The 24,874-nt window shown below is 48.1% G+C and overlaps 1 protein-coding gene and 1 non-coding gene across 5 annotated transcripts; one reads left to right on the forward strand and one right to left on the reverse strand.

Annotated features, from left to right (window-relative positions):
* Window positions 1-276: 276 nt before the first annotated feature.
* MSH5 (mutS homolog 5) lies at window positions 277-24,824 on the forward strand. 4 transcript variants are annotated; one of them, XM_050788384.1, is made up of 25 exons: window positions 277-383; window positions 774-933; window positions 1,484-1,607; window positions 3,482-3,562; window positions 3,714-3,776; window positions 4,510-4,631; window positions 4,818-4,927; window positions 5,186-5,221; window positions 5,884-5,966; window positions 7,724-7,769; window positions 14,887-15,025; window positions 15,153-15,215; window positions 20,313-20,441; window positions 20,685-20,757; window positions 20,903-21,012; window positions 21,234-21,314; window positions 21,562-21,649; window positions 21,922-22,111; window positions 22,226-22,352; window positions 22,823-22,972; window positions 23,326-23,400; window positions 23,612-23,755; window positions 23,962-24,099; window positions 24,260-24,333; window positions 24,568-24,824. In XM_050788384.1, exons 2-25 carry the CDS (start codon window positions 787-789, stop codon window positions 24,677-24,679), a joined length of 2,505 nt encoding a protein of 834 aa, XP_050644341.1. In that variant the 5' UTR covers window positions 277-383; window positions 774-786; the 3' UTR covers window positions 24,680-24,824. The 4 variants fall into 4 exon arrangements, with proteins under 4 accessions (XP_050644341.1, XP_050644344.1, XP_050644342.1 ...); XM_050788387.1 differs by lacking the exon at window positions 22,823-22,972; XM_050788385.1 differs by lacking the exon at window positions 3,482-3,562 and having other exon boundaries at window positions 320-933.
* On the reverse strand, window positions 19,118-19,222 carry LOC126954022 (U6 spliceosomal RNA). Its single transcript, XR_007725481.1, has one exon. It is a non-coding gene; the product is annotated as a U6 spliceosomal RNA (small nuclear RNA).
* Window positions 24,825-24,874: the final 50 nt, after the last annotated feature.

Genomic DNA, 24,874 nt, shown 5'->3' on the forward strand with positions numbered 1-24,874 from the left:
ACGCTCCCAAACCCCTTCCAGGGACTGAGACTACGGCCCCTCGTTCGACCTTCTCGCGGGCTTTCCACTGCGTCAATCAAAGCCCAGAAACAGTGAGGGCTAGAGGCCCGGCTGCTAAGCAACGGCAGAGGGCGGGAAGTTTGAACGTTCTGGACCCGCCCCGAAGGCGAATAGGCCAATCAGCGTCCAGATTCTTCAGCCACGGCAGTCTGCTTCTCCTCCTCGCCCTGTCGGATCTCTAGGCTGGATCCGGGCCTCTCCAATCAATAGCGGCTAGGAGGGCGGGGGGCGTGCGCGCGCACCTCGCCCACGCGCCGGCGCGCTCCTCCTGCAGGCTCCTGGCGGTTGGTCAGCGGGGCGCTCTCCCGCGTGTTGCGACTCAGGTTACTGAAAAGGCGGGAAAACGCTGCAATGGCTGCAGCTGGGGGAGGAGGACCATAAGAGCGTGAGGCTGTGGTCCTGGCGCGTGGTTGGCAGAGGCAGAGAGATAAGACGTGCACGATCGCCCCACAGGGCCCTCAGACCACTTCCTTCCAAAGTGCAACCTCCGCGTGACAGGAATGAGGGTGGGGCGCGTGGAGTTTCCCACAATCTGTACTTTAGTTACAAACCTGAAAATTCACCCACTGTGCCCACAGCTCTCCACGCCCGTCAGCCCTGCCACGCAGCCCTGTCGCAGAAGTACTTAGTGCTTTGCATTCTGCGCACCAGCCTACCCCGGCCTTCTCCGTGAATCGTTGCTTCCGAACTGCTGTCTCTTTTTGCATCCGCAGAGCCTCCAAGCTCATGGCCTCCTTAGGAGTGAACCCAAGCAGGACACCGCAGGGGCCGGGACCTGGGGCGGCCTCCTCTGGCTTCTCCAGCCCGGCCCCAGTGGCGGGCCCCAGGGAGGCCGAGGAGGAGGAAGTTGAGGAGGAGGAGGAGCTGGCCGAGGTCTCTGAGGGGAGTAGGAACTTGAATGGAGAATTGATGGGAAGTTACAATAAAAGAGGGTTGGGGGCCGGGTGCGGTGGCTCACACCTGTAATCCCAGCACTTTGGGAGACTGAGGTGGGCGGATCACCTGAGCTCAGGAGTTCGAGACCAGCCTGGACAACATGGCGAAACCCCGTCTCTACTAAAAATACAAAAACTAGCCGAGCGTGGTGGCGCGTGCCTGTTATCCCAGCTACTGGGAAGGCTGAGGCAGGAGAATCACTCTAACCTGGGAGGCGGAGGTTGCAATGAGCTGAGATTGTGCCACTGCACTCCAGCCTGAGCGACAGAGCAAGACTCCATCTCAAAAAAAGAAAAAAGCAAAACAAAAACAGGGTTGGGAAGAGCTGGGCAAGTGTCTTACCTCCTGAGTGGCTATTTCACATTCACTAAATGGGGGTGATGATACCTATCTCAGATATTTGATAAATGATTAAATTACATAAAGCATGGCAAACCCTACACTGGAGTGATTCCAATAGTAGTTTCCTTTGTTTCTTGCTGGACAGATCCATCTGTGTGTGCTGTGGAATTCAGGATACATGGGCATTGCCTACTATGATACTAGTGACTCCACTATCTACTTCATGCCAGATGCCCCAGACCACGAGAGCCTCAAGCTTCTCCAGAGAGGTGGGGACGGAACCAGGATTTCCTCTGCTCTCTGGGATTGCAAATGTGTTACACACACACATTTTTTTTTTTTTTTAGAGACAGAGTCTTACTCTGTTGCCAAGGCTTGAGTGCAGTGGCGCAATCTCGGCTCACTGCAACCTCCGCCTCCTGGGTTCAAGCAGTTCTCCTGACTCAACCTCCCGAGTAGCTGGGATTACAGGCGTGTGCCGCCACACCCAGCTCATTTTTTTGTGTGTGTTTTTAGTAGAGATGGGGTTTCACCAGGTTGGCCAGGGTAGTCTCAAACTCCTGACCTTGTGATCTGCCCAACTTGGCCTCCTAAAGTGCTAGGACTACAGGCGTGAGCCATCACGCCCAGCCACGTTTCACTTACATTAACTCACCTCACTGTCTAGCATATTTTGTGTTGCTGTAAGGAAATACCTGAGTCTGGGTAATTTGTAAAAAAAAAAAAAAAAAAGTTTTTATTTGGCTCATGATTCTGGATGGTTGGAAAGCTCAAAATTGGGCATCTTCATTTGGTGAGGGCCTCAGGCTGCTTCAACTCATGGAAGAAGGGAAGGCAGGGTGTGAAGAAGCAAGGGGGAGACAGATGCCAATCTTTTTTTGACAACCAGCTCTGTTAGGAACTAATAGAGTGAGAACCACTCACACATACCCACCAACACACTCCAGGAAGGGCACTAATCTGTTCATGAACGATCCACTCCCATCACCCACACACCTCCTGCTAGGCCCTGCCTCACAACACTATCACACTGGGGATTAAATTTCAACACAAGATTTGGTGGGGACAAATCACATCCAAAGTATAGCACTGACTCAATATATTTTACAGTTGCCTCACAGAGGCTCCATCTTTTGTTTTTACTAATTCATTTCATTATTTAACAAATATTTGTGAGGTTGTTTTTTGGTTTGTTTGGTTGCTCTTTTTTGAGACACTGTCTCGCTCTGTCACTTAGACTGGAAGTGTAGTGGTGCGATCTTGGCTAACTGCAACCTCCGCCTCCAGGATTCAAGCGATTCTCCTGCCTCAGCCTCCCGAGTAGCTGGGATTACAGGCATCTGCCACCATGCCTGGCTAACTTTTTATATATATATATATATATATTTTTTTTTTTTTTTTGAGACGGAGTCTTGCTCTGTCACCCAGGCTGGAGTGCAGTGGTGCGATCTCGGCTCACTGCAAGCTCCGCCTCCCGGGTTCACGCCATTCTCCTGCCTCAGCCTCCCGAGTAGCTGGGACTACAGGCACCCGCCACCTCGCCCGGCTAGTTTTTTGTAATTTTTAGTAGAGACGGGGTTTCACCGTGTTAGCCAGGATGGTCTCGATCTCCTGACCTCGTGATCCGCCCGTCTCGGCCTCCCAAAGTGCTGGGATTACAGGCTTGAGCCACCGCGCCCGGCCTAACTTTTATATTTTTAATAGAGATGGGGTTTCACCACATTGGCCAGGCTTGTTTTGAGCTCCTGGCCTTCAGTGATCTGCCTGCCTTGGCCTCCCAAAAGGCAGGAATTACAGGCATGAGCTACTGTGCCTGGCCACAAAGGTATCTGACGTATTTACAGTGTTTCAGGTGCCTCAGATTCAGCCCTGGGCAAATCAGTCACATCTGTTCTCCAGGGGTTTACAGTTTAGTGACAATATCCAGAGCATCCCACTTCCCTCCCACCATCCCACCACTCTTACTACTTTTCTAAATCTCATTCCTAACGTCTACCTATGTTCCCGATGTGCAGATCACTTCCTACTCCTAGGGAGGAAATGTTTTTGAGAAGGAGAGGGGTAGGAAGAGGAGGGCCATGGGTTTTCTCTTAGTCAAAGACAGAGATCCTTTAACTCATTTGATCTCTGTTCTCCTTCCAAGTTCTGGATGAGATCAATCCCCAGTCTGTTGTTACGAGTGCCAAACAGGATGAGAATATGACTCGATTTCTGGGAAAGCTTGGTAAGGACTTGGTAAAAGATAGAGGGAAAATGGGGAAGGACTAATGTATGGAATGTTCCAGGGGGCTAGAATTGGGTGAGAGGGAGTGTCAGACAGAGGTAGAACGACTGAGATGTACAGAATGATAGCCTTTTCTTTGCCTCCCCAACAGCCTCCCAGGAGCACAGACAGCCTAAAAGACCTGAAATCGTATTTTTGCCAAGTGTGGATTTTGGTATCTCCTTCCTTTTGCTTTGCATAATTCCCTGTTCCGGTGTCCCATTCTTTCCCCCTAACTCTACCTTCATCATCACAGATCTCCCCTCTGCCTTATGTCATCTTAAACCTTTGTGCTTCTCACCCCTATGACCAGTCCCTGCAAGATCTCTCCTGCTCCCTACCCTTTAATAATATGCAGCTTATTGGGAAGCCTCTGCTCAAGTCATGTCTAGGGATGAGGGCCTCCCCTGAGGAGTGGTGACAATTTTTGGACAGATTTTATTGTTGGAATTTCTCCCATTAAGTTAAAGCCTTTTATCACAAAACCAAAAGGCACTGCCTCAGTGACCCTTATTATGATCCATAAGGCACTTCCATAACCTTCCTAGGTTTACAGTAAGAGCAGGAGTGTACTATCCTAATTAGATATTAAGGGATTAGTGTTACTAGTTCTATTAATATTATCATTTTGACCAAAATCCTCAATTCCAGACAGATATCTTACTTTCCTCAGCCATTTATCTTTCTCAGGCTGTGCTTTCAGCCAAGTATCTTTATATTATATTTGGAATAAAAAGAGAATTAGACTAAGAATCTGAAAATTTGGTTCTTGCTTTAGCTTTTCATTAACTGCCTGTGTGAGCTTGGGCAAGTCAAATCATCTCTCTTGCTTCTATTGTCTCATTCTTAAAATGGGGTGAAAAAATTGAGCTACAAGACCTTTCACTTTGCTTACCTCCCTCAAATAGGTCTGGAGATAAGCAAACAACGCCTCCTTTCTGGAAACTACTCCTTCATCCCAGACTCCATGACTGCCACTGAGAAAATCCTCTTCCTCTCTTCCATTATTCCCTTTGACTGCCTCCTCACAGTAAGATTGGTCCTGGGGGATAAGGGCTGGGAGGCGGCAGGTTGGAGAAAGGCACAAGAACCTCAGTGCTAGGGCTGAGTTCTGGGAGGTACTGGCCTAGCCCTGGAAAATAATAACTTTCCCTGGTGCTCTGCAGCCCCCAGGAGATTAAGATTTACCCCAATTCCACTGCTGATCCCCTCCCAGGTTCGAGCACTTGGAGGGCTGCTGAAGTTCCTGGGTCGAAGAAGAATCGGGGTTGAACTGGAAGACTATAATGTCAGCGTCCCCATCCTGGGCTTTAAGAAATTTATGTTGTAGGTGATTCGCCCCAACCCCAACCAAAGTAATGTGGGATTGGGAGGCCTGAAAAGTAAAATGGGGGTGGGGTGTGGGTGTGGCTGTGACCCAGTGGGTCAAGTGCTCTAGGACACCCGGGAGAACCTAAGGGCTTATGGGACTTTGGGAAGAAGACTGGGACAATATTCAGAAAGGAGGGCAAAGAAAGTGCAGTTGTGGAATGAACTCAGACCCCTCATACCCCAGCCCCCTTCCTGCTTGTTTTCTGTCCTCAGGACTCATCTTGTGAACATAGATCAAGACACTTACAGGTAAAGAGGTGGAGGCATGCTGCTGTCTCTGGGGAGGGAGAAGGATTAAATTTAATGCCCCAGTAATCCTAATGAGGCTCTAGTTTCCCTAATCCTGGGGCTATTAAGATCTCTCTCCTTGAAGGAAAGGAAAGGGGGGCTTTGAGGGAAAGAGAGGAAGAAAAGCATAAAGCTATTAACTTTCTTTCTATAGGGAGAAACTGAGACAAAGAAAAGTAAGGGACAAACCTTACATCAAGATGTGATCTCGGCTGGGCTCGGTGGCTCATGCCTGTAATCCCCGCACTTTGGGAGGCCAAGGCGGGTGGATCACCTGAGGTCAGGAGTTCGAGATCAGCCTGACCAATATGGTGAAACCCCGTCTCTACTAAAAATACAAAAATTAGCTGGGTGTGTTGTGCGCCTATAATCCCAGCTACTCAGGAGGCTAAGGCAGGAGGATTGCTTGAACCCAGGTGGCAGAGGTTGCAGTGAGCTGAAATTGCACCACTGCACTCCAGCCTGGGTGACAGAGCAAGACTCCGTCTCAAAAAAAAAAAAAAGAAAAAAAAAGATGTGAACTCAGGAGGATATCCCCTGTCCCCATTCCATTTCTCAGTCCTCAATTCTTATTCCCTTCAAAAGTCCAAATTACCCCAAACTCCTCCATTTCTCCTTGACAGTGTTCTACAGATTTTTAAGAGCGAGTCTCACCCCTCAGCATACAAAGTGGCCAGTGGACTGAAGGAGGGGCTCAGCCTCTTTGGTAGGTATGCCCCATCCCTCATCTCACATTACAAAGACCTACCAGAAAAGCAATTGGCTCCAAAGATGTGTCCCAGCCTCCCTTCCCACTTCACTCCCATTGTCAGATATCTCTTTCATGCCAATCCAACTTCTTACCTCATAGTACCCCCCACCACCCAAGCTTGAGCATCTTCCCATACTTTGTGACTGTACAGTGTTGCATATTAGCCATTACCTTACCAATTCTGTGTTCCTTCCCTGGGTTTGTATGAATGTTTCTACTAGTTGGGTACCTGTTAGGGACTTTGGGAGGCCTTGTATATAGAGGAGAGCTTTGTAACTGCATAACTATTTGATTTGTATAGTATTTATTAGTTGTCTCTGGCTTTAGGGTATATTAGGGACATCTCCGCAAATATCCATATGGTTTCATATCTCAGTAAGTTGTGTCCAGTTTTTGTGTGTGTGTGAGAGAGACAAAGTTTTGCTCTTGTCCCCCAGGCTGGAGTGCAATGGTGCAATCTTGGCTCAGTGCAACCTCTGCCTCCTGGGTTCAAGTGATTCTCCTGCCTCAGCTTCCCGAGTAGCTGGGATTATAGGCACCTGCTACCACGCCTGGCTAATTTTTGTATTTTTAGTAGAGACGGGGTTTCACCATGTTGGCCAGGCTGGTCTCGAACTCCTGACCTCAGGTGATCCACCTGCCTCGGACTCCCAAAGTGCTGGGATTACAGGCATGAGCCACCGCACCCGGCCATCCAGTTTTTTACATATGTGTGTTGGGCTCTTGAGTTTTTTGTTTTTGTTTTGTTTTTGTTTTGTTTTGTTTTGTTTTTTTAGATGGAATTTTGCTCTGTCACCCAGGCTGGAGTGCAGTGGTACAATTTCGGCTCACTGCAACTTCCGCCTCTTGGGTTCAAGTGATTCTCCTGCCTCATCCTACCTCAGCCTCCTGAATAGCTGGAACTACAGGCCCACACCACCACACCCAGCTAATTTTTTTGTATTTTTAGTAGAGATGGTGTTTCACCATGTTGCCCAGGCTGGTCTCAAACTCCTGAGCTCAAGTGATCCTCCTGCCTTGGCCTCCCAAAGTGCTGGGATTATAGGCATGAGCCACCCTGCCTGGCCAGCTCTTGAGTTTTTGTATTTTTTGGTGGACGGCAGGGCTCTTGAGTTTTTTGTGTTTCATTTATTTTATTTTTTTATTATTTTTTTTATTTTTGAGATGGAGTCTCGCTCTGTTGCCCAGGCTGGAGTGCAGTGGCGCGATCTCCACTCACTGCAAGCTCTGCCTCACGGGTTCATGCCATTCTCCTGCTTCAGCCTCCCAAGTAGCTGGGACTACAGGTGCCCACCACCATGCCCTGCTATTTTTTTTTGTATTTTTAGTAGAGACGGGGTTTCACCATGTTAGCCAGGATGGTTTTGATCTCCTGACCTCATGATCCGTCTGCTTTGGCCTCCCAAAGTGCTGGGATTACAGGTGTGAGCCACTGCGCCCGGCCGGCTCTTGAGTTTTAACTAGGCCTGCTTTGTGTATTTTTCTGGCTAAGCGTCCCTGTGAGTGTCCATCCCTCCCCCCATCTCCATGTATGGTAATCCCAGCTCATATTTGTGTTCAGGCACCAGCTTTGGCTGCCTTTGTGTCCTCCCAGGCCACCTTCCTCAACAACCAGCACCTCTGACCTGGATGCCTCAGCTTAGACACATACACATATTCCATTCCCTGTCCCTGCCTTGTAACAAGTTCACTCCCTGCCTTATCCCTCACAGGAATCCTCAACAGATGCCGCTGTAAGCGGGGAGAGAAGCTGCTCAGGTGAGTGGGTCCCTCACGTACTACACACTAATGCATGAATTCCATATGCACACTCCGTACTAAAGCCTACTAATGGCAGTATACAGATTCTCACATACACCACCCCACCTAGGAGTAGTAAAGCAACTGCCCTTTACTGAGCACTGGCTTAAATGCTTTTCATCCTTATGACAGCCTTGTGTAGTAGCTGATACTCATCTCATTTTTTGTTGTCAGCACAGGTACACATATACCCACTGATGATACATAGACTTGCACACATACAAGCAGCAGGAAAAAATGAAATGTAAGGCCGGGCACAATGGCTCACGCCTATAATCCCAGCACTTTGGGAAGTCAAGGTGGGTGAATCACTTGAAGTCAGGAGTTCAAGACCAGCCTGGCCAACATGGGAAAACCCCATCTGGAAAATGCAGTAAAAATTTTAAATTGTACTAAAAATTTAAATTTTAAATTTAAATTTTAAAATGTACTAAAAATTAGCCGGGTATATTGGTGGGTGCCTGTAATTCCAGCTACTCGGGAGACTAAGGCAGGAGAATTGCTTGATCCCAGGAGGCGGAGGTTGCAGTGAGCCGAGATTGCACCACTGCACTTCAGCCTGGGCAACAGAATGAGACTCTGTCTCAAAAAAAAAAAAAAAACCCAAAACAAAATGCTAATGTAACACATGGCTATGTTAGCATGGTTATCTTTAGTTATAGAAAACACACTTCAGATTTCTGTGATGACTTTCAAATTTGTGTCTCTAGTTTTGAACTCCTCCATATGTGAATGTTAATTGCATATCACCACCTGCAGTCTTCACAGGCAGCTCAAACTCAGAGCATCCAAACTGATGCCCACCAGATCTCTTCCTTTTCCTGCATTCCCTTTGCTGGTTAATGCTATTGCTGGCAGTACACCTTCTCAAGCCATGAACCTCGGATTGATGCTTCTCCCTCATCTCCCATATTTAATTATTCGCTGAGTCCTATCGATTCTATCCTGAAATGTCTCTCCCAGGTATCCCTGTCTCTTTCCACTGCTCTAATTCTGGTCATCATCATTTCTAACCTGGAGCATTGCCTTTGCCTTCAAATTGGTCTCTCTGCCTCTAATCTCTTCTTTTTTTTTTTTAGATGGAGTCTCGCTCTGTTGCCCAGGCTGGAGTGCAGTGGCACCGTCTCAGCTCACTGCACTCTGCCTCCTGGGTTCATGCTATTCTCCTGCCTCAGCGTACCGAGTAGCTGGGACTACAGGCACCCGCCACCACGCCCGGCTAGTTTTTTGTATTTTTAGTAGAGACAGGGTTTCACCATGTTAGCCAGGATGGTCTTGATCTCCTGAACTTGTGATCCACCCACCTCAGCCTCCCAAAGTGCTGGGATTACAGGTGTGAGCCACCGCACCTGGCCAATTAATCTCTTCTTTTTCTTTTTTTTTTTTTTGAGACGGAGTCTCGCTCTGTCGCCCACGCTGGAGTGCGGTGGCGCGATCTCAGCTCACTGCAAGCTCTGCCTCCCAGGTTCATGCCATTCTCCTGCCTCAGCCTCCCGAGTAGCTGGGACTACAGGCGCCTGCCACCACGCCCGGCTAGTTTTTTGTATTTTTAGTAGAGACAGGGTTTCACCATGTTAGCCAGGATGGTCTCGATCTCCTGACCTTGTGATCTGCCCACCTCGGCCTCCCAAAGTGCCGGGGTTACAGGCGTGAGCCACCGCGCCTGGCCATCTCTTCTTCTTTTTCTAATCCACTCTTCATTCTAAAATACCTATCATTCTGCCAGTTCAAGTGAGCTAGAAACAAAAAATCTGTCATTCCAAAACAGAGATCTAAGCATTAAGCATGTCCTCCTTTTTTTTTTTTTTTTTTTTTGTCACTGAGTTTCGCTCTTGTTGCCCAGGCTGGAGTGCAATGGCGCAATCTCGGCTCACTGCAACCTCCACTTCCCAGGTTCAAGCAATTCTTCTGCCTCAGCCTCCTGAGTAGCTGGGATTACAGGCACCCACTACGCCTGGCTAATTTTTGTATTTTTAGTAGAGATGGGGTTTCACCATGTTAGGCTGGTCTCGAACTCCTGGTGATCCGCCCACCTTGGCCTCCCAAACTGCTGGGATTACTGGCATGAGCCACTGTGCCCGGCCGTCACTCCACTTTTTAAATAGCCTAAGTAGAAAGAAAATAACATAAACCTCAGGAGGTTTTCCCATTACCTTCAGGATGAAGATTATCATCTTTAGCAGTATAATGATGTTCAGGGTCCGTCACATTTACCCATTTTATTTTATTTTTTTTTTTTTTTTTATTTATTTTTTTTTTTGAGACGGAGTCTCGCTGTGTCACCCAGGCTGGAGTGCAGTGGCGCGATCTCGCTCACTGCAAGCTCCGCCTCCCGGGTTTACGCCATTCTCCTGCCTCAGCCTCCGAGTAGCTGGGACTACAGGCGCCCGCCACCACGCCCGGCTAGTTTTTTTGTATTTTTAGTAGAGACGGGGTTTCACCATGTTAGCCAGGATGGTCTCGATCTCCTGACTTCGTGATCCACCCGCCTCGGCCTCCCAAAGTACTGGGATTACAGGCTTGAGCCACCGCGCCCAGCCACATTTACCCATTTTAATTTCCAGGTTTACCTTCCCAAGCCCCTGCTAAGTCCTTTCCTACTGGATCTAACTCATATTCTAGTCATTTAGGGCCACTTGCCATTATGGAAACATGTCATGCCTGTGTTTATGATGCTCCTTCTGGAAAGTCTTTTCCTTGTTCTGTACCTATCAAAATCTTACATCTAGGCCAAACACGGTGGCTCATGCCTGTAGTCTCAGCATTTTGGGAGGCTGAGGTGGGTGGATCATTTGAGGTCAGGAGTTTGAGACCAGCCTGGCCAACTTGGTGAAACTTCTTCTCTACTGAAAATATAAAAATTAGCCCAGTGTCGTGGCACGTGCCTCTATTATCAGCTACTCAGGAGGTTGAGGCAGGAGACTCGCTTGAACCAGGGAGGTGGAGGTTGAAGTGAGCCCAGATTGCCCCACTGCACTCCAGCCTGGGCAACAGAGTGAGACTGTCTTAAAAAAAAAAAAAAAAAAAAAAAAGTACATCCTTTTCAAGGTGCAACCCAACTGTTACCCTTTGGCTTTTACAGGTACCTGTAAGGAGTTGATGTGCACCTTCCTTGTGCTCACATAGTGCTTGTTTATGTTTTTCTAGTTGCACTGTCACATCAGGTTAGAATTAGCAGTCAGTGAATCTGCTTGCCTCCATAGCTATGAATTCTATCTAGTGACCATACCTGTTACCTCAGTGTCTGACACATGGTCTTGTACATAGTAGCACTCAACGTGTGAGCACAACACAAAGGCAAATACACTGGTAACACCATCTCTAAACACTCAGAGTGGAAACCTTTGCTAGCCTCAGGTGCACAGTCCTTCCCCTACCTCATCTCCTGCTGAAATGTATATCTTGTAGGGGTTAATTTAGGATAATCTCTGAGGTCATCTCCAGGTAATCAGCAGGGTAATCAGGTAATCAGCATCTCCAGGAATTTAATTACCCACACATTCTCCAGTGCTTCAGGTGCAGATCTTTAATCTCAGCCACAGATGGGAGGGAGAGAATTCTCAGTGGAGAAGAGAGCTGGATTTAAGGTGGGGGAGGAGTGCAAATTCCCCAGATGGAATCAGATAGGGCATGAGAGCATATAACTTGAAGAATCATCATATAATCTAATGAACTAAGGACAGGTGACACATTTATTAATATTTCTATGTACGAATTTATTTGAATTTATTAGGAAATACCTCTAATGCACAAAAAGATGTAAATAATAATATAGGGCCAGATGTGGTGGCTCACGCCTGTAATTCCAGCACTTTGGGAGGTTGAGGCAGAAGGATTGCTTGAGGCCAGGAGTTCAAGAACTAAAAGCTGGATAGGGCACCAAGAATATTACTGAATGTCACAGTATGCTTTAAAGAGCACTGTCCTAGGAGTCTGGAGACATGATTTTGAGACTTAGCTGTTCTCATTGGCAGTATGACTTTGGGCAAGTTGCTTATCTTTTAACGATTTCATTTTCTCAGTTGTTAAACTACGGAGTTTGGCTTAACTGAAGTCTTTCCCAGTACTAGCAGGACATGAATCAGAGATACCTAAGTGTTTAGTGCAGCGCAAGTGCTTTCTAAAGTGGGGATGGCTATTTACAGACTGGCCTACACTGTTCTGGTGGGAGCCCTCAGTGACCAAGGAGCAGAGGTACCTGAAACCCACCCTTGAAGCCATCTGGATGCTCTGCTTCATTCTAATCTGGGGTGTTCTAACCCAAAATAACTGGCCACAGACTGCAAAGTAAGATACAAAGCTTCGGCCCTAGTGTGTACACATGTTGGCTCTTACATAAAATGGCATCCTTAGTTACTTGCTCTATGTAGAAAAGAATTTGTGGGCTCACAAGTCCCTACAGAGTCTCACACTCTTCATGGCCAATAAGGATACAGGGGTACCCAGAATTAGACAAACACAGATGAGACATTTATTTCTGTGTATGAATTTATTTTAATTTATTAGGAAATACCTCCAACACACAAAAAAGATATAATTAGCCAGGCGTGGTGGCTCATGCCTGTAATCCTAGCACATTGGGAGGCCAAGGCAGGTGGATCACCAGAGGTCCAGAGTTTGAGACCAGGCTGGCCAACATGGTGAAACCTCATCTCTACTAAAAATACAAAAATTAGCCGGGTGTGTTGGCGCACTCCTGTAATCCCACCTACTCGGGAGGCTGAGACACGAGAATCGCTTGAACCTGGGAGGCGGAGGTTGCAGTGAGCTGAGATCGCACCACTCTGCTCCAGCCTGGACAACAGAGCAAGATTCTGTCTCAAAAAAAAAAAAAAAAAAAAAAAAAAAAAAGATGTAAATAATAATGCTATTGGGCCAGGTGCAGTGGCTGATGCTTATAATCCCAGCACTTTGGGAGGCCAAGGCAGGAGGACTGCTTGAGGCCAGGAGCTTGAGAACAGCCTGGGCAACATAGCAAGACCTTGTTTCTATAAAAACTAATAATAATAATTCAAATGGCTGGGTGTGGTGGCTTACGCCTGTAATCCCAGCACTTTGGGAGACTGAGGCAGGCAGATCACCTGAGGTCAGGATTTCATGACCAGCCTGGCCAACACAGCAAAACCCCATCTCTATTAAAAATACAAAATTTAGCCGGGCACGGTGGCTCAAGCCTGTAATCCCAGCACTTTGGGAGGCCGAGACGGGCGGATCACGAGGTCAGGAGATCAAGACCATCCGGGCTAACACGGTGAAACCCCGTCTCTACTAAAAATACAAAAAATTAGCCGGGTGTGGCGGCGGGCGCCTGTAGTCCCAGCTACTCGGGAGGCTGAGGCAGGAGAATGGCGTAAACCCAGGAGGCGGAGCTTGCAGTGAGCTGAGATCCAGCCACGGTACTCCAGCCTGGGTGACAGAGCGAGACTCCGTCTCTCAAAAAAAAAAAAAAAAAAAAAATACAAAATTTAGCTGGGGATGGTGGCACACACCTATAGTTCCAGCTACTAGGGAGGCTGAGGCAGAATCACTTAAGCCCATGATGCAGAGGTTGCAGTGACCTGAGATCACGCCACTGCATCCTAGCCTGGGTGACAGAGCAAGACTCCATCTCAAAAAAAAATAATAATAATAATACAAATATCTATACATCCATCAGCCAATTTAAGAATAAGACATGCTGGGCGCGGTGGCTCACGCCTGTAATCCCAGCACTTTGGGAGGCCGAGGCGGGTGGATCATAAGGTCAGGAGTTTGAGACCAACCTGGCCAAGATGGTGAAACCCCGTCTCTGCTGAAAACACAAAAATTAGCTGGGCACGGTGGCGGGTGCCTGTAATCCCAGAACCTAGGAGGCGGAAGTTTCAGTGAGCCGAGATTGTGCTACTGCACTCTAGCCTGGGTGACAGAGCAAGACTCTGTCTTAAAAAAAAAAAAAAAAAAAGAATAAGACACTATTGGCCGGGTATGGTGGCTCATGCCTGTAATCCCAACACTTTGGGAGGCCGAGGCGGGCAGATCACGAGGTCAAGAGATCGAGATTATTCTGGCCAACATGGTGAAACCCTGACTCTACTAAAAATACAAAAATTAGCTGGGCATGGTGGCATGTACCTGCAGTCCCAGCTACTCGGGAGGCTGAGGCAGGAGAATCACTTGAACCCGGGAGGTAGAGGTTGCAGTGAGCTGAGATTGCATCACTGCACTCCAGCCTGGCGACAGAGCAAGACTGTCTCAAAATAAATAAATAAATAAAAATAAATAAGATGATATTGTTGAAGCCCCTTAAATGTCCCTCCCCAATCCTTTTTTCTCTGCAGAGTTGACCATTATTATGAATTAAAGGCTTACCATCCCTAATGGGACAGTTGTGTTTTCACAGGAAGAACATGAAAAGACGAATGTCTGTTGCTATTACCCTGAGACACTTTCACAGCTAAATACAGACATACAAACTCATACTGACTCACCGTCTCTTACTCAGCCGCGGAGCGAACTGCAGTGTTGGCACACAAATACCTCAACACACTGCTGTCCTTCTAAAATATTGACAAGCTCCATTACTTATATACATGGAATGACACATGATCTTATCCATTGAAACTGTGATACGTAGACACAATTATGCTCACATCTAGCAATTTTCTTTTTTTTTTTTAATTGCCCTGTTTTTATTGCTAGTGAAACTAATCAGTTTTGCAAATTCTTAACTTTTTTTTTTTTATTATACTTTAAGTTCTAGGGTACATATGCACAACGTGCAGGTTTGTTACATATGTATACTTGTGCCATGTTGGTGTGCTGCACCCATCAACTCCTCAGCACCCATCAACTCGTCATTTACATCAGGTATAACTCCCAATGCAATCCCTCCCCCCACATCTAGCAATTTTCAGTAGATACATGTAAACACACCTGAATGGGTAGGACACTGCACTTTGCCACTACATTCCCATAGTACATCGTGGATACATATTGCCACAATCCCCAGGGACTGCAGACACACTTTTTGGCAAACTGAGATCAAGATGATAATAGATGTAACTTCTAGTAACCCCACCCTAACCCTCACTTCCAGGCTATGGTTCACACGTCCGACGCATGACCTAGGGGAACTCAATTCTCGTCTGGACGTCATTCAGTTTTTTCTGCTGCCCCAGAATCTGGACATGGCTCAGATGCTGCATCGGCTCCTGGGTCACATCAAGAACGTGCCGGTGAGCCCAGGGTGGAGGGCAGGGAGGTGGGGAGGGAGGTTGAGGGCTGATACTGGGCATTGGGCTTCTTGAGGGGCATTACAATGAGGGAAGGGAAAACAGTGGCTGTAACCTTGTCTGACTGTAGCTGATTCTGAAACGCATGAAGTTGTCCCACACCAAGGTCAGCGACTGGCAGGTTCTCTACAAGGTAAGGCCTTCCTTCTTGAATCCCAGAAGTCCAGGTAAAAGACCTCAGCCTGTGTTCCCGACTGTCTGTGCCCTAGATATGCTGTCCAATTTTATTCTACCCTCTTTTTTTTTTTTCTTTTTTTTTTTTTTGAGACAGTCTCGCTCTGTTCCCCAGGCTGGAGTGCAGTGGCACGATCTTGGCTCACTGCAACCTCTGCCTCCCGGGTTCAAGTAGTTCTCCTGCCTCAGCCTCCTGAGAAGTTGGGATTACAAGCACCCGCCACCACGCCTGGCGAATTTTTGTATTTTTAGTAGAGACAGGATTTCACCATGTTGGCCAGGCTGGTCTTGAACTCCTGACTTCAGGTGATCCACCTGCCTCAGCCTCCCAAGGTGCTGGGATTACAGGTGTGAGCCACCTCACCCGGCCTCCCTCTTTTTTTTTTTTTTTTTTTTTAATTTTGTAGTCAGGAAAATGTAAAAAATATTTAGAGTAATATAATTAACCCCCATGTACCCACCATACAGTTTCAACACTTTAACTTATGCCAATATATTTATTTTTTCTCCCTTCCCTGCCCTGCCCTTCCCTGCCCTTTTTTGACAGAGTCTTGCTCTGTCACCCAGGCTGGATTGCAGTGGTGCAATCTTAGCTCACTGCAACCTCTGCCTCCCGAGTTCAAGTGATTCTCCTACTTCAGTCTCCCAAGTAGCTGGGATTACAGGAGCCCACCACCACACCCGAGTGATTTTTGTATTTTTAGTAGAGATGGGATTTCACCATGTTGGCCAGGCAGGTCTCAAATTCCTGGCCTCAAGTAATCCGCCCATCTTGGTCTCCCAAAATGCTAGGATTATAGGTGGGAGCCACAGTGCCCAGCACAGTATGTTTCATCTATATCGTCCCTCACTTTCCCCTGTTAGATTATTTTGTGGGTTTTGTTGTTGTTGTTTGTTTTTTGAAATAAGGTCCTGCTCTGTCACCCAGGCTAGAGTGGAGTGGTGTGATCATATTTCATTGCAGCCTCTAACTCCTGGGCTCAAGCAATCCTCCCACCTTAGCCTCCAGAGTAACTGGGACTATCGGCCTGAGATACTGCACCTGGCTTTCTTGGATTATTTTTAAGCAAAGCCCAGCCATTATATAATGTCATCCATAAATATTTCAGTGTAATTTTTTTTTTTTTTGAGACAGAGTCTTGCTCTGTCGCCCAGGCTGGAGTGCAGTGGTGCGATCTCAGCGCACTGCAACCTCCACCTCCTGGGTTCAAACGATTCTCCTGCCTCAGCCTCCCAAGTAGCTGGGATAACAGGCATACACCATCATGCCCAACTAATTTTTTTTTTTGTATTTTTAGTAGAGACAGGGTTTCACCATGTTGGCCGGGATGGTCTTGATCTCCTGACCTCGTGATCCACCCACCTCAGCCTCCCAAAGTGCTGGGATTACAGGCATGAGCCACCGCACCCGGCCAATATTTCAGGGTAATTTCTAAAAGAAAATTATTTTTTAAAAAGAATAACAGGCCGGGCGCGGTGGCTCACGCTTGTAATCCCAGCACTTTGGGAGGCCGAGGCGGGTGGATCACAAGGTCAGGAGATCGAGACCATCCTGGCTAACACGGTGAAACCCCGTCTCTACTAAAAATACAAAAAAATTAGCTGGGCACGGTGGCGGGTGCCTGTGGTCCCAGCTACACGGGAGGCTGAGGCAGGAGAATGGCGTGAACCCGGAAGGCGGAGCTTGCACTGAGCCGAGATCACACCACTGCACTCCAGCCTGGGCGACAGAGCGAGACTCCGTCTCAAAAAAAAAAAAAAGAATAACAATATTGTTATCTTACTTTAAAAATTATATTATTTGATATCATCAAATATCTGAAATTTTTTTTTTTTTTGAGACAGGGTCTCACTCTGTCACCTGGGCTGGAGTGCAATGGCACAACTGTAGCTCACTGCAGCCTCAAACTCTTGGGCTCAAGTGATCCTCCCACCTCAGCCTCCTGAGTAGCAGGGACCACAGGTGATGGCCACCACACCCAACTAATTTTTTATTTTTTGCTTTTATTTATTTATTTATTTTTGAGATGGGGTTTTGCTCTTGTTGCCCAGGCTGGAGTGCAATGGTGTGATCTCAGCTCACCGCAACCTCCACCTCCTGGGTTCAAGCGATTCTCCTGCCTCAGCCTCCCGAGTAGCTGGGATTACAGGTGCGTGCCACCATGCCCAGCTAATTTTGTATTTTTAGTGGAGACAGGGTTTCTCCCTGTTGGTCGGGCTGGTCTCAAACTCCCGACCTCAGATGATCTGCCTGCCTTGGCCTCCCAAAGTGCTGGGATTACAGGTCTGAGCCATCACACCTGACCAATTTTTTATTTTTTGTAGAGACAGGATCTCACTATGTTGCCCAAGCTGGTCTTAAACTCCTGGGCTCAAGTGATCCTCCTGCCTGGGCCTCCCAAAGTGCTGAGACTATTGGTGTGAGCCACCATGCCCAGCCAGATGATGGCTCTAGTCCTTTTTAATCTACAGGTTCCTTCTCTATCTTTTCTCTCTTGTTCTTTCTTTCTTTTTCTCTTTTCCTTCTCCTTGCAATTTGTTGAAGAAACTAGATTATTATTTGTCTTACAGTGTTTTCCCTTAGCCTGGATTTTGCTGTTTGCATTTCCTAGATGTTTTTGGCACATTTCTCTTTCTTCTATAGTTTCTGTAAATTAATACTTAGTTCTAGAAGCATGATTAGGTTTTTTTTTCAATACTGTTTTGGAAGTAGAGGAACATAATGTCTGATATGTCAATTCCTTATTTATTTATTTATTTATTTATTTATTTTGAGACGAGTCTCCCTCTGTTGCCAGGCTGTAGTGCAGTGGCACAATCATGGCTCACCGCAACCTCCGCCTTCTGAGTTTAAGCGATTCTTCTGCCTCAGCCTCCTGAGTAGCTGGGACTTACAGGCACACACCACCACACCCAGCTAATTTTTTTTTTTTTTTTTTTTTTTTTTTTTTGAGACGGAGTCTTGCTCTGTCGCCCAGGCTGGAGTGCAGTGGCGCGATCTCGGCTCACTGCAAGCTCCGCCTCCCGGGTTCACGCCATTCTCCTGCCTCAGCCTCCCGAGTAGCTGGGACTACAGGCGCCCACCACCGCGCCCGGCTAATTTTTTGTATTTTTAGTAGAGACGGGGTTTCACCGTGGTCTCGATCTCCTGACCTTGTGATCCGCCCGCCTCGGCCTCCCAAAGTGCTGGGATTACAGGCGTGAGCCACCGCGCCCGGCCTCCAGCTAATTTTTGTATTTTTAGTAGAGACAAGATTTCACCATATTGGCCAGGATGGTCTTGATCTCTTGACCTCAGGTGGGTGATCTGCCTGCCTCGGCCTCCCAAAGTGCTGGGATTATAGGCGTGAGCCACCACGCCCAGCCATCTATTAATTCTTTAGCGATTACAAAGTCGTATTATTTAAATCTCTCATTCTTTCTTCATTTATTAGCCAGAAATTTCTGTAAAAAGAAACTTCCTTTCATCTATTTGGTTGCCAAGTGATAGAAAGCATATAGAAATACAGAAAATTGCTTGATTTTTCTCCCACTTTTTTTTTTTTTTTTTTTTTTTTTTTTTTTGAGACAGAGTCTCACTCTGTCACCAGGCTGGAGTGCAGTGGTGTGATCTCGGCTCACTGCAACCTCCGCCTCCAGGGTTCAAGTGATTCTCCTGCCTCAGCCTCCTGAGTAGCTGGGACTATAAGCGCGTGCCACCACACCTAGCTAATTCTTGTATTTTTAGTAGAGACGGGATTTCACCATGATGGCCAGGATGGTCTCAATCTCTTGACCTCGTGATCCACCCGCCTTGGCCTCCCAAAATGCTGGGATTACAGGCGTGAGCCACCGTGCCCAGCCCTTTTCTTTTTTTATTTTCCCAATATGGAACGCTTCATGAATTTGTGCGTCATCCTTGCCCAGTGGCCATGCTAATCTCCGTAACCTTCAAAATTTTAGTATATGTGCTGCAGAAATGAGCACCCCCCACCTTTATTTACTAGCTATCAATATGGTAAATTAGTTCCCTAACATTCTCCAAGATAGCCAATGAGTTTGTTTTGTTTTTTTTTTTGAGACAGAGTCTTGCACTGTGGCCCAGGCTGGAGTGCAGTGGCGCCATCTCGGCTCACTGCAAGCTCCGCCTCCCAGGTTCACGCCATTCTCTTGCCTCAGCCTCCTGAGTAGCTGGGACTACAGGCGCCCGCCACCATGTCCAGCTAATTTTTTGTACTTTTAGTAGAGATGGGGTTTCACTGTGCTAACTAGGATAGTCTCGGTCTCCTGACCTCATGATCCACCCACCTCGGCCTCCCAAGTACTGGGATTACAGGTGTGAGCCACCGTGCCTGGCCCTGATAGCCAATGAGATTTTTTGTTGTTGTTCTTGTATCATTACAGATTCATGGCCTTTTATAGCTAAATTTCTCTTTCTCCCAACTCTGTATAAACTCCTTTGTTTTAGAGTTTGCACAACCCTCTATCAAAGCACCTACCACCTCACTTTTACATCTTCTGCATGTATTTCTGTCTTCCTTGCTAGACTGTGAGCACATCTGGGACAGGGACCATATCTTTTTTTGTTTGTTTTGTTTTGTTTTGAGACAAGAGTCTCGCTCTGTCGGCCAGGCTGGAGTGCAGTGGCACAATCTTGCTATAATAACCTCCACCTCCCGGGTTCAAGAGATTCTCCTGCCTCAGCCTCCTAAGTAGCTGGAATTACATGTGCATGCCACCATGCCCAGTTAATTTTTGTATTTTGAGTAGAGACAGGGTTTCACCATGTAGGTGAGGCCAATCTCGAACTCCTGACCTCAGGTGATCCACCTGCCTCAGCCTCCCGAAGTGCTGGGATTACAGGTGTGAGCCACCACGCCTGGCTGGGACCCTATCTTGATTGTCTTTGTAGCCTCAGTGTTTGGTGCAGTGCCTCCCACTGTTTCTTTTCGCCTTTGAGATCTTCCCTCTTTGTTACTGTGATCTTCCCTACTGGTCTTTGTTCTTCTGAGTCTGTCCCTATCCCCACCCCAGCCTGAGCTGGATGTGGGCTGTCCTACTTGTGTTTCTCTCATAGACTGTGTACGGTGCCCTGGGCCTGAGGGATGCCTGCCGCTCCCTGCCGCAGTCCATCCAGCTCTTTCGGGACATTGCCCAAGAGTTCTCTGATGACCTGCACCATATTGCCAGCCTCATTGGGAAAGTAGTGAGTGTGCACCCAGGGAGGTCAGGGAGAGAGAATGCAGTGTGCGAGATGGGGAAGCATGGAAGATATTGAGGTCAATTGGATAAAGAATGGGATGGTGACAGGAGGCGGCAGAACTTCAGGGAAGTATCTGGAGGATAAGAGTTAAAGCAGGACTGCAGGGAGAATTGGGGCCCAAGGAGAGCTGAGGAACAGGACAGAGAGAGGGTGCCAGGTGCTAAGAAACAGTACTTATCTCCTCAGGTGGACTTTGAGGGCAGCCTTGCTGAAAATCGCTTCACAGTCCTCCCCAACATAGATCCTGAAATTGATGAGAGTGAGTGTTGGGTGCGGATGGGCCTGTGAGCCCTGCGCAGTGATGGAGTACCATCCGTGGCAGGTGGTTCCCACAGCTGGGGATCTTCATAGCAACCAGGGCAGGAGCCTCACTTTTGATAACTACATGTCTTCCACCCTCGTAGAAAAGCGAAGACTGATGGGACTTCCCAGTTTCCTTACTGAGGTTGCCCGCAAGGAGCTGGAGAATCTGGACTCACGTATTCCTTCATGCAGTGTCATCTACATCCCTCTGGTGAGGGCAAAAGAGTGGGTGTAGCCTTCAGAGGTCTTTTGGGGGAGATACTAGGCTGATGAAAGACATACTGGTAGATAAGAAAACTTGTGGGGCAGCCTGAAGAACATGAACACTTTTTTGTGGGGATACAGGGATCTCTTAAGCTCCTTCTAGGGAGGGGAGGTGTCCAGTAAGTCTCCAAGCAGGAGAGTAGAGTATCTCCTATTTACTCTCCCCAGATCGGCTTCCTTCTTTCTATTCCTCGCCTGCCTTTCATGGTAGAGGCCAGTGACTTTGAGATTAATGGACTGGACTTCATGGTAAGACCCTCAACCTCTGTAAGGTGAGTGATGAGGAAAATGAGTCAGCAGCTGAGGGAGGGCCTTACCCTACAGCAGCACTGCCCAATATGGGATCTCTCCTCTGCAGTTTTATTCTGAGCTTTACCAGCACTGAGACAAAGGAAAGAGAAGTCAGGGTTAGGGGCTGGAGGTGGGGTTAGAAAGATGGGGAAGGAGAGGAGGACCAAGAGATGCAAAGCCCACAGCTTTGAACCACTGTACCCAGTTTCTCTCAGAGGAGAAGCTGCACTATCGTAGTGCCCGAACCAAGGAGCTGGATGCATTGCTGGGGGACCTGCACTGTGAGATCCGGGGTGAGGAGAAGCCAGAGGTTATATGCATTGTAAGATGTTTTTTAAAAAAGCAGCCAGGGGAAGGAGGGGAGTGGGCAACTTGGGGATGCTTCCAACAGGCCCCTTCTCTTCCTGTTCTCTGTCTCACTCACTCTGACTCTATCTTTTCCTCTGAATGTCTTGAGGTCTCAGATTGTATCTGCAACCTGTTTCCAGATCCCTCTAGGGGCCTCTGCCTCTTCTTCACTTTCCCCTGGAGCTGACCTCTAGCTCCCTCCCTCACCCACTCCCAGACCAGGAGACGCTGCTGATGTACCAGCTGCAGTGCCAGGTGCTGGCACGAGCAGCTGTCTTAACCCAAGTATTGGACCTTGCCTCCCGCCTGGACGTCCTGCTGGCTCTTGCCAGTGCTGCACGGGACTATGGCTACTCAAGGCCGCGTTACTCCCCTCAGGTCCTTGGGGTACGAATCCAGAATGGCAGGTAAGAATAGAGGTGGGTGGAGGAATAGACATGAGGGGCCCAAAGGCTACATCTTCTGGGGGTTCATCCATCTTGATCCACCAGCCATGTGAGGTGCCTCTCCACCCACTGCAGACATCCTCTGATGGAACTCTGTGCCCGAACTTTTGTGCCCAACTCCACAGAATGTGGTGGGGACAAAGGAAGGGTCAAAGTCATCACTGGACCCAACTCATCAGGGAAGAGCATATACCTCAAACAGGTGAGGAGAAGCCCTGCAGCCTGGGCCTCTGGCACCTCCTGCATCTACTCCACCCCTACTTGCCAACCAACCCAGTCTCCTGCAGCTCTTCTCCCATTTTCTGACCCCGCTCTTCATGAAAGGACCATCACCTACATCCCTGTGCTTCCTTCCACCTCACGTGTTCTCATTCTCCACTGAAGAGCCATGCTCTAATGGAACTTTCCATGGCTTAAATTCCTTCACCCGTCTCCGAGTAGGTACACACCACTCCCAAGTATGTCTCTGCCCACGTCCCATGCCTCTTTACTGATTCTAAATTAGCCAACAGGGCTATGATTGGGACTGGGGGAGGAGAGACAGAGTCAGTGTATCTGTTTCTCCTGTTTCACCCTGTCCATCTCTCTTTGATCTATCATTCATGCCTTGAGCCTCACTTTCACCTCAGCCCACAGCACTAAGCCTCAGGCCCTGTCTCCTTCCCTATTCAGGTAGGCTTGATCACATTCATGGCCCTGGTAGGCAGCTTTGTACCAGCAGAGGAGGCCGAAATTGGGGCAGTAGACGCCATCTTCACACGAATTCATAGCTGTGAATCCATCTCCCTTGGCCTCTCCACCTTCATGATCGATCTCAACCAGGTCAAAGGGAACAAAGGGAGGTGGGATTGAGGAAGGGGATAGGATAATGGGAAAGGAACCCCTGAAAATGCTCATAACAGGAAAGCATGCCCTCTGCTGCATACCCTTTATACTAAAAGTGGGGAACACTAAGGTCAGAGATAGGAAGAATCAATACCACAAACATTTCTTGAACCCTTGCTTCATGTGAGTCACTGTTGGCAAAGAGGATGAACAAAGCATGCACCTCAGCATTCAAGAACTTGCAGTGCAGTAGGGAGGGCGCGTATATAGCTTTTTTCACAGGCCAACTGTGGTCAGTGTGATACGGGCTTCCAATACTAACTTTCCCTTGTCCACCTTACACCCTGCAGGTGGCAAAAGCAGTGAACAATGCCACTGCACAGTCGCTGGTCCTCATTGATGAATTTGGAAAGGGAACCAACACGGTGAGGGGAGAAACTGATGAGGGGAGAAACTAAGGAGGGGAAAATGGAGGAGGATGAAGGAGCATGACAGTGAGGCTGGGCCTCTGGAATGGAATAGGGCTGTGTGGGCAGAAAAGAAATAGAACATGAGACAGGGAAAGGCCAGTGCAAGTGCAGAGGGGCACATGGAGGTCCCCATGGCTCCGAACCCTAATCTCTGCCCTCCTTGCAGGTGGATGGGCTCGCGCTTCTGGCCGCTGTGCTCCGACACTGGCTGGCACGTGGACCCACATGCCCCCACATCTTTGTGGCCACCAACTTTCTGAGCCTTGTCCAGTTACAGCTGCTGCCACAGGGGCCCCTGGTGCAGTATTTGGTGAGGAGACCAATCTAGCTCCTCGGAGGCCCCCAGGCTGGGCATTTCCCAGAGGTGGGGATTGGCTCCTGTATCAGAACAAAGCCTCCCTCAGCACAGAGACCACATCCCTTCCCTTTTCTCCCTCCCCACAGGATTGGCCAAGGGTTTCAGGACAGGAAGGAGGTGATTGATGATATACTTACTGTCTTTTATTCTCTTTTAAGACCATGGAGACCTGTGAGGATGGCAACGACCTTGTCTTCTTCTATCAGGTCTGCGAAGGTGTTGCAAAGGCCAGCCATGCTTCCCACACAGCTGCCCAGGCTGGGCTTCCTGACAAGCTTGTGGCTCGTGGCAAGGAGGTGATGAGATCCAAATGTGCAACCACGTCCACATAAGAGCTCCCTTCCATTCCTAGTCCTATTGGGCCTGGGTCTAGGTCCACAGGATTTCTGACCCTTATTTTCCCTTCTCTTCCCCAACTCGCCGTACTCCTCCCACCATCTTGCTTGTCATTCCTAGGTCTCAGACTTGATCCGCAGTGGAAAACCCATCAAGCCTCTCAAGGATTTGCTAAAGAAGAACCAAATGGAAAAGTGAGTGTGTGGCCCCAGTGTCTTTGCCCTCTCTGCATCTTCTCCTGCAACTCTTCTCCCCTTTTCAGGGACTCAGCCTTCCTCCAGCACTTTGCCCTTCAGAAACCCACCATTGCTTTCTGAAATCCCTAAATCTTCAAGATCCCAGGTTTCCTGTGCCACAGCCTCTCCCCTCTGCCCAGGGACTTGGTTGTCCATTCTGCCATAAATCTTGCTATTTTCTCTCTTCTTCAGTTGCCAGACATTAGTGGATAAGTTTATGAAACTGGATTTGGAAGATCCTAACCTGGACTTGAACATTTTCATGAGCCAGGAAGTGCTGCCTGCTGCCACCAGCATCCTCTGAGAGTCCTTCCTGTGTCCTCCCCAGCCTCCTGAGACCCCAGTGGGCTGCCATGCCCTCTTTGTTTCCTTATCGCCTTCAGACCCAGAGTTTTTAGTTTCTCTAGAAATTTTGTTTCATATTAGGAATAAAGTTTATTTTGAAGAAAGATACTGTTTCTTTAGGCCAGCCAGAACGAGAGACTAGGAAAGATGCGAA

Source organism: Macaca thibetana, chromosome 4 (genome assembly GCF_024542745.1).
Source record: "Macaca thibetana thibetana isolate TM-01 chromosome 4, ASM2454274v1, whole genome shotgun sequence".
Classification (NCBI taxonomy): domain Eukaryota; kingdom Metazoa; phylum Chordata; class Mammalia; order Primates; family Cercopithecidae; genus Macaca; species Macaca thibetana.

What these genes read in the sequence shown, in the direction of transcription:
- MSH5 (XM_050788384.1), top strand. Translation starts at nt 787, where the DNA reads ATGGCCTCCTTAGGAGTGAACCCAAGCAGGACACCGCAGGGGCCGGGA. An exon ending in CCTGCACTGTGAGATCCGGG is followed by an intron (nt 21,650 to 21,921) that starts GTGAGGAGAAGC and finishes ACCCACTCCCAG; the next exon opens with ACCAGGAGACGCTGCTGATG. An exon ending in GTACGAATCCAGAATGGCAG is followed by an intron (nt 22,112 to 22,225) that starts GTAAGAATAGAG and finishes CACCCACTGCAG; the next exon opens with ACATCCTCTGATGGAACTCT.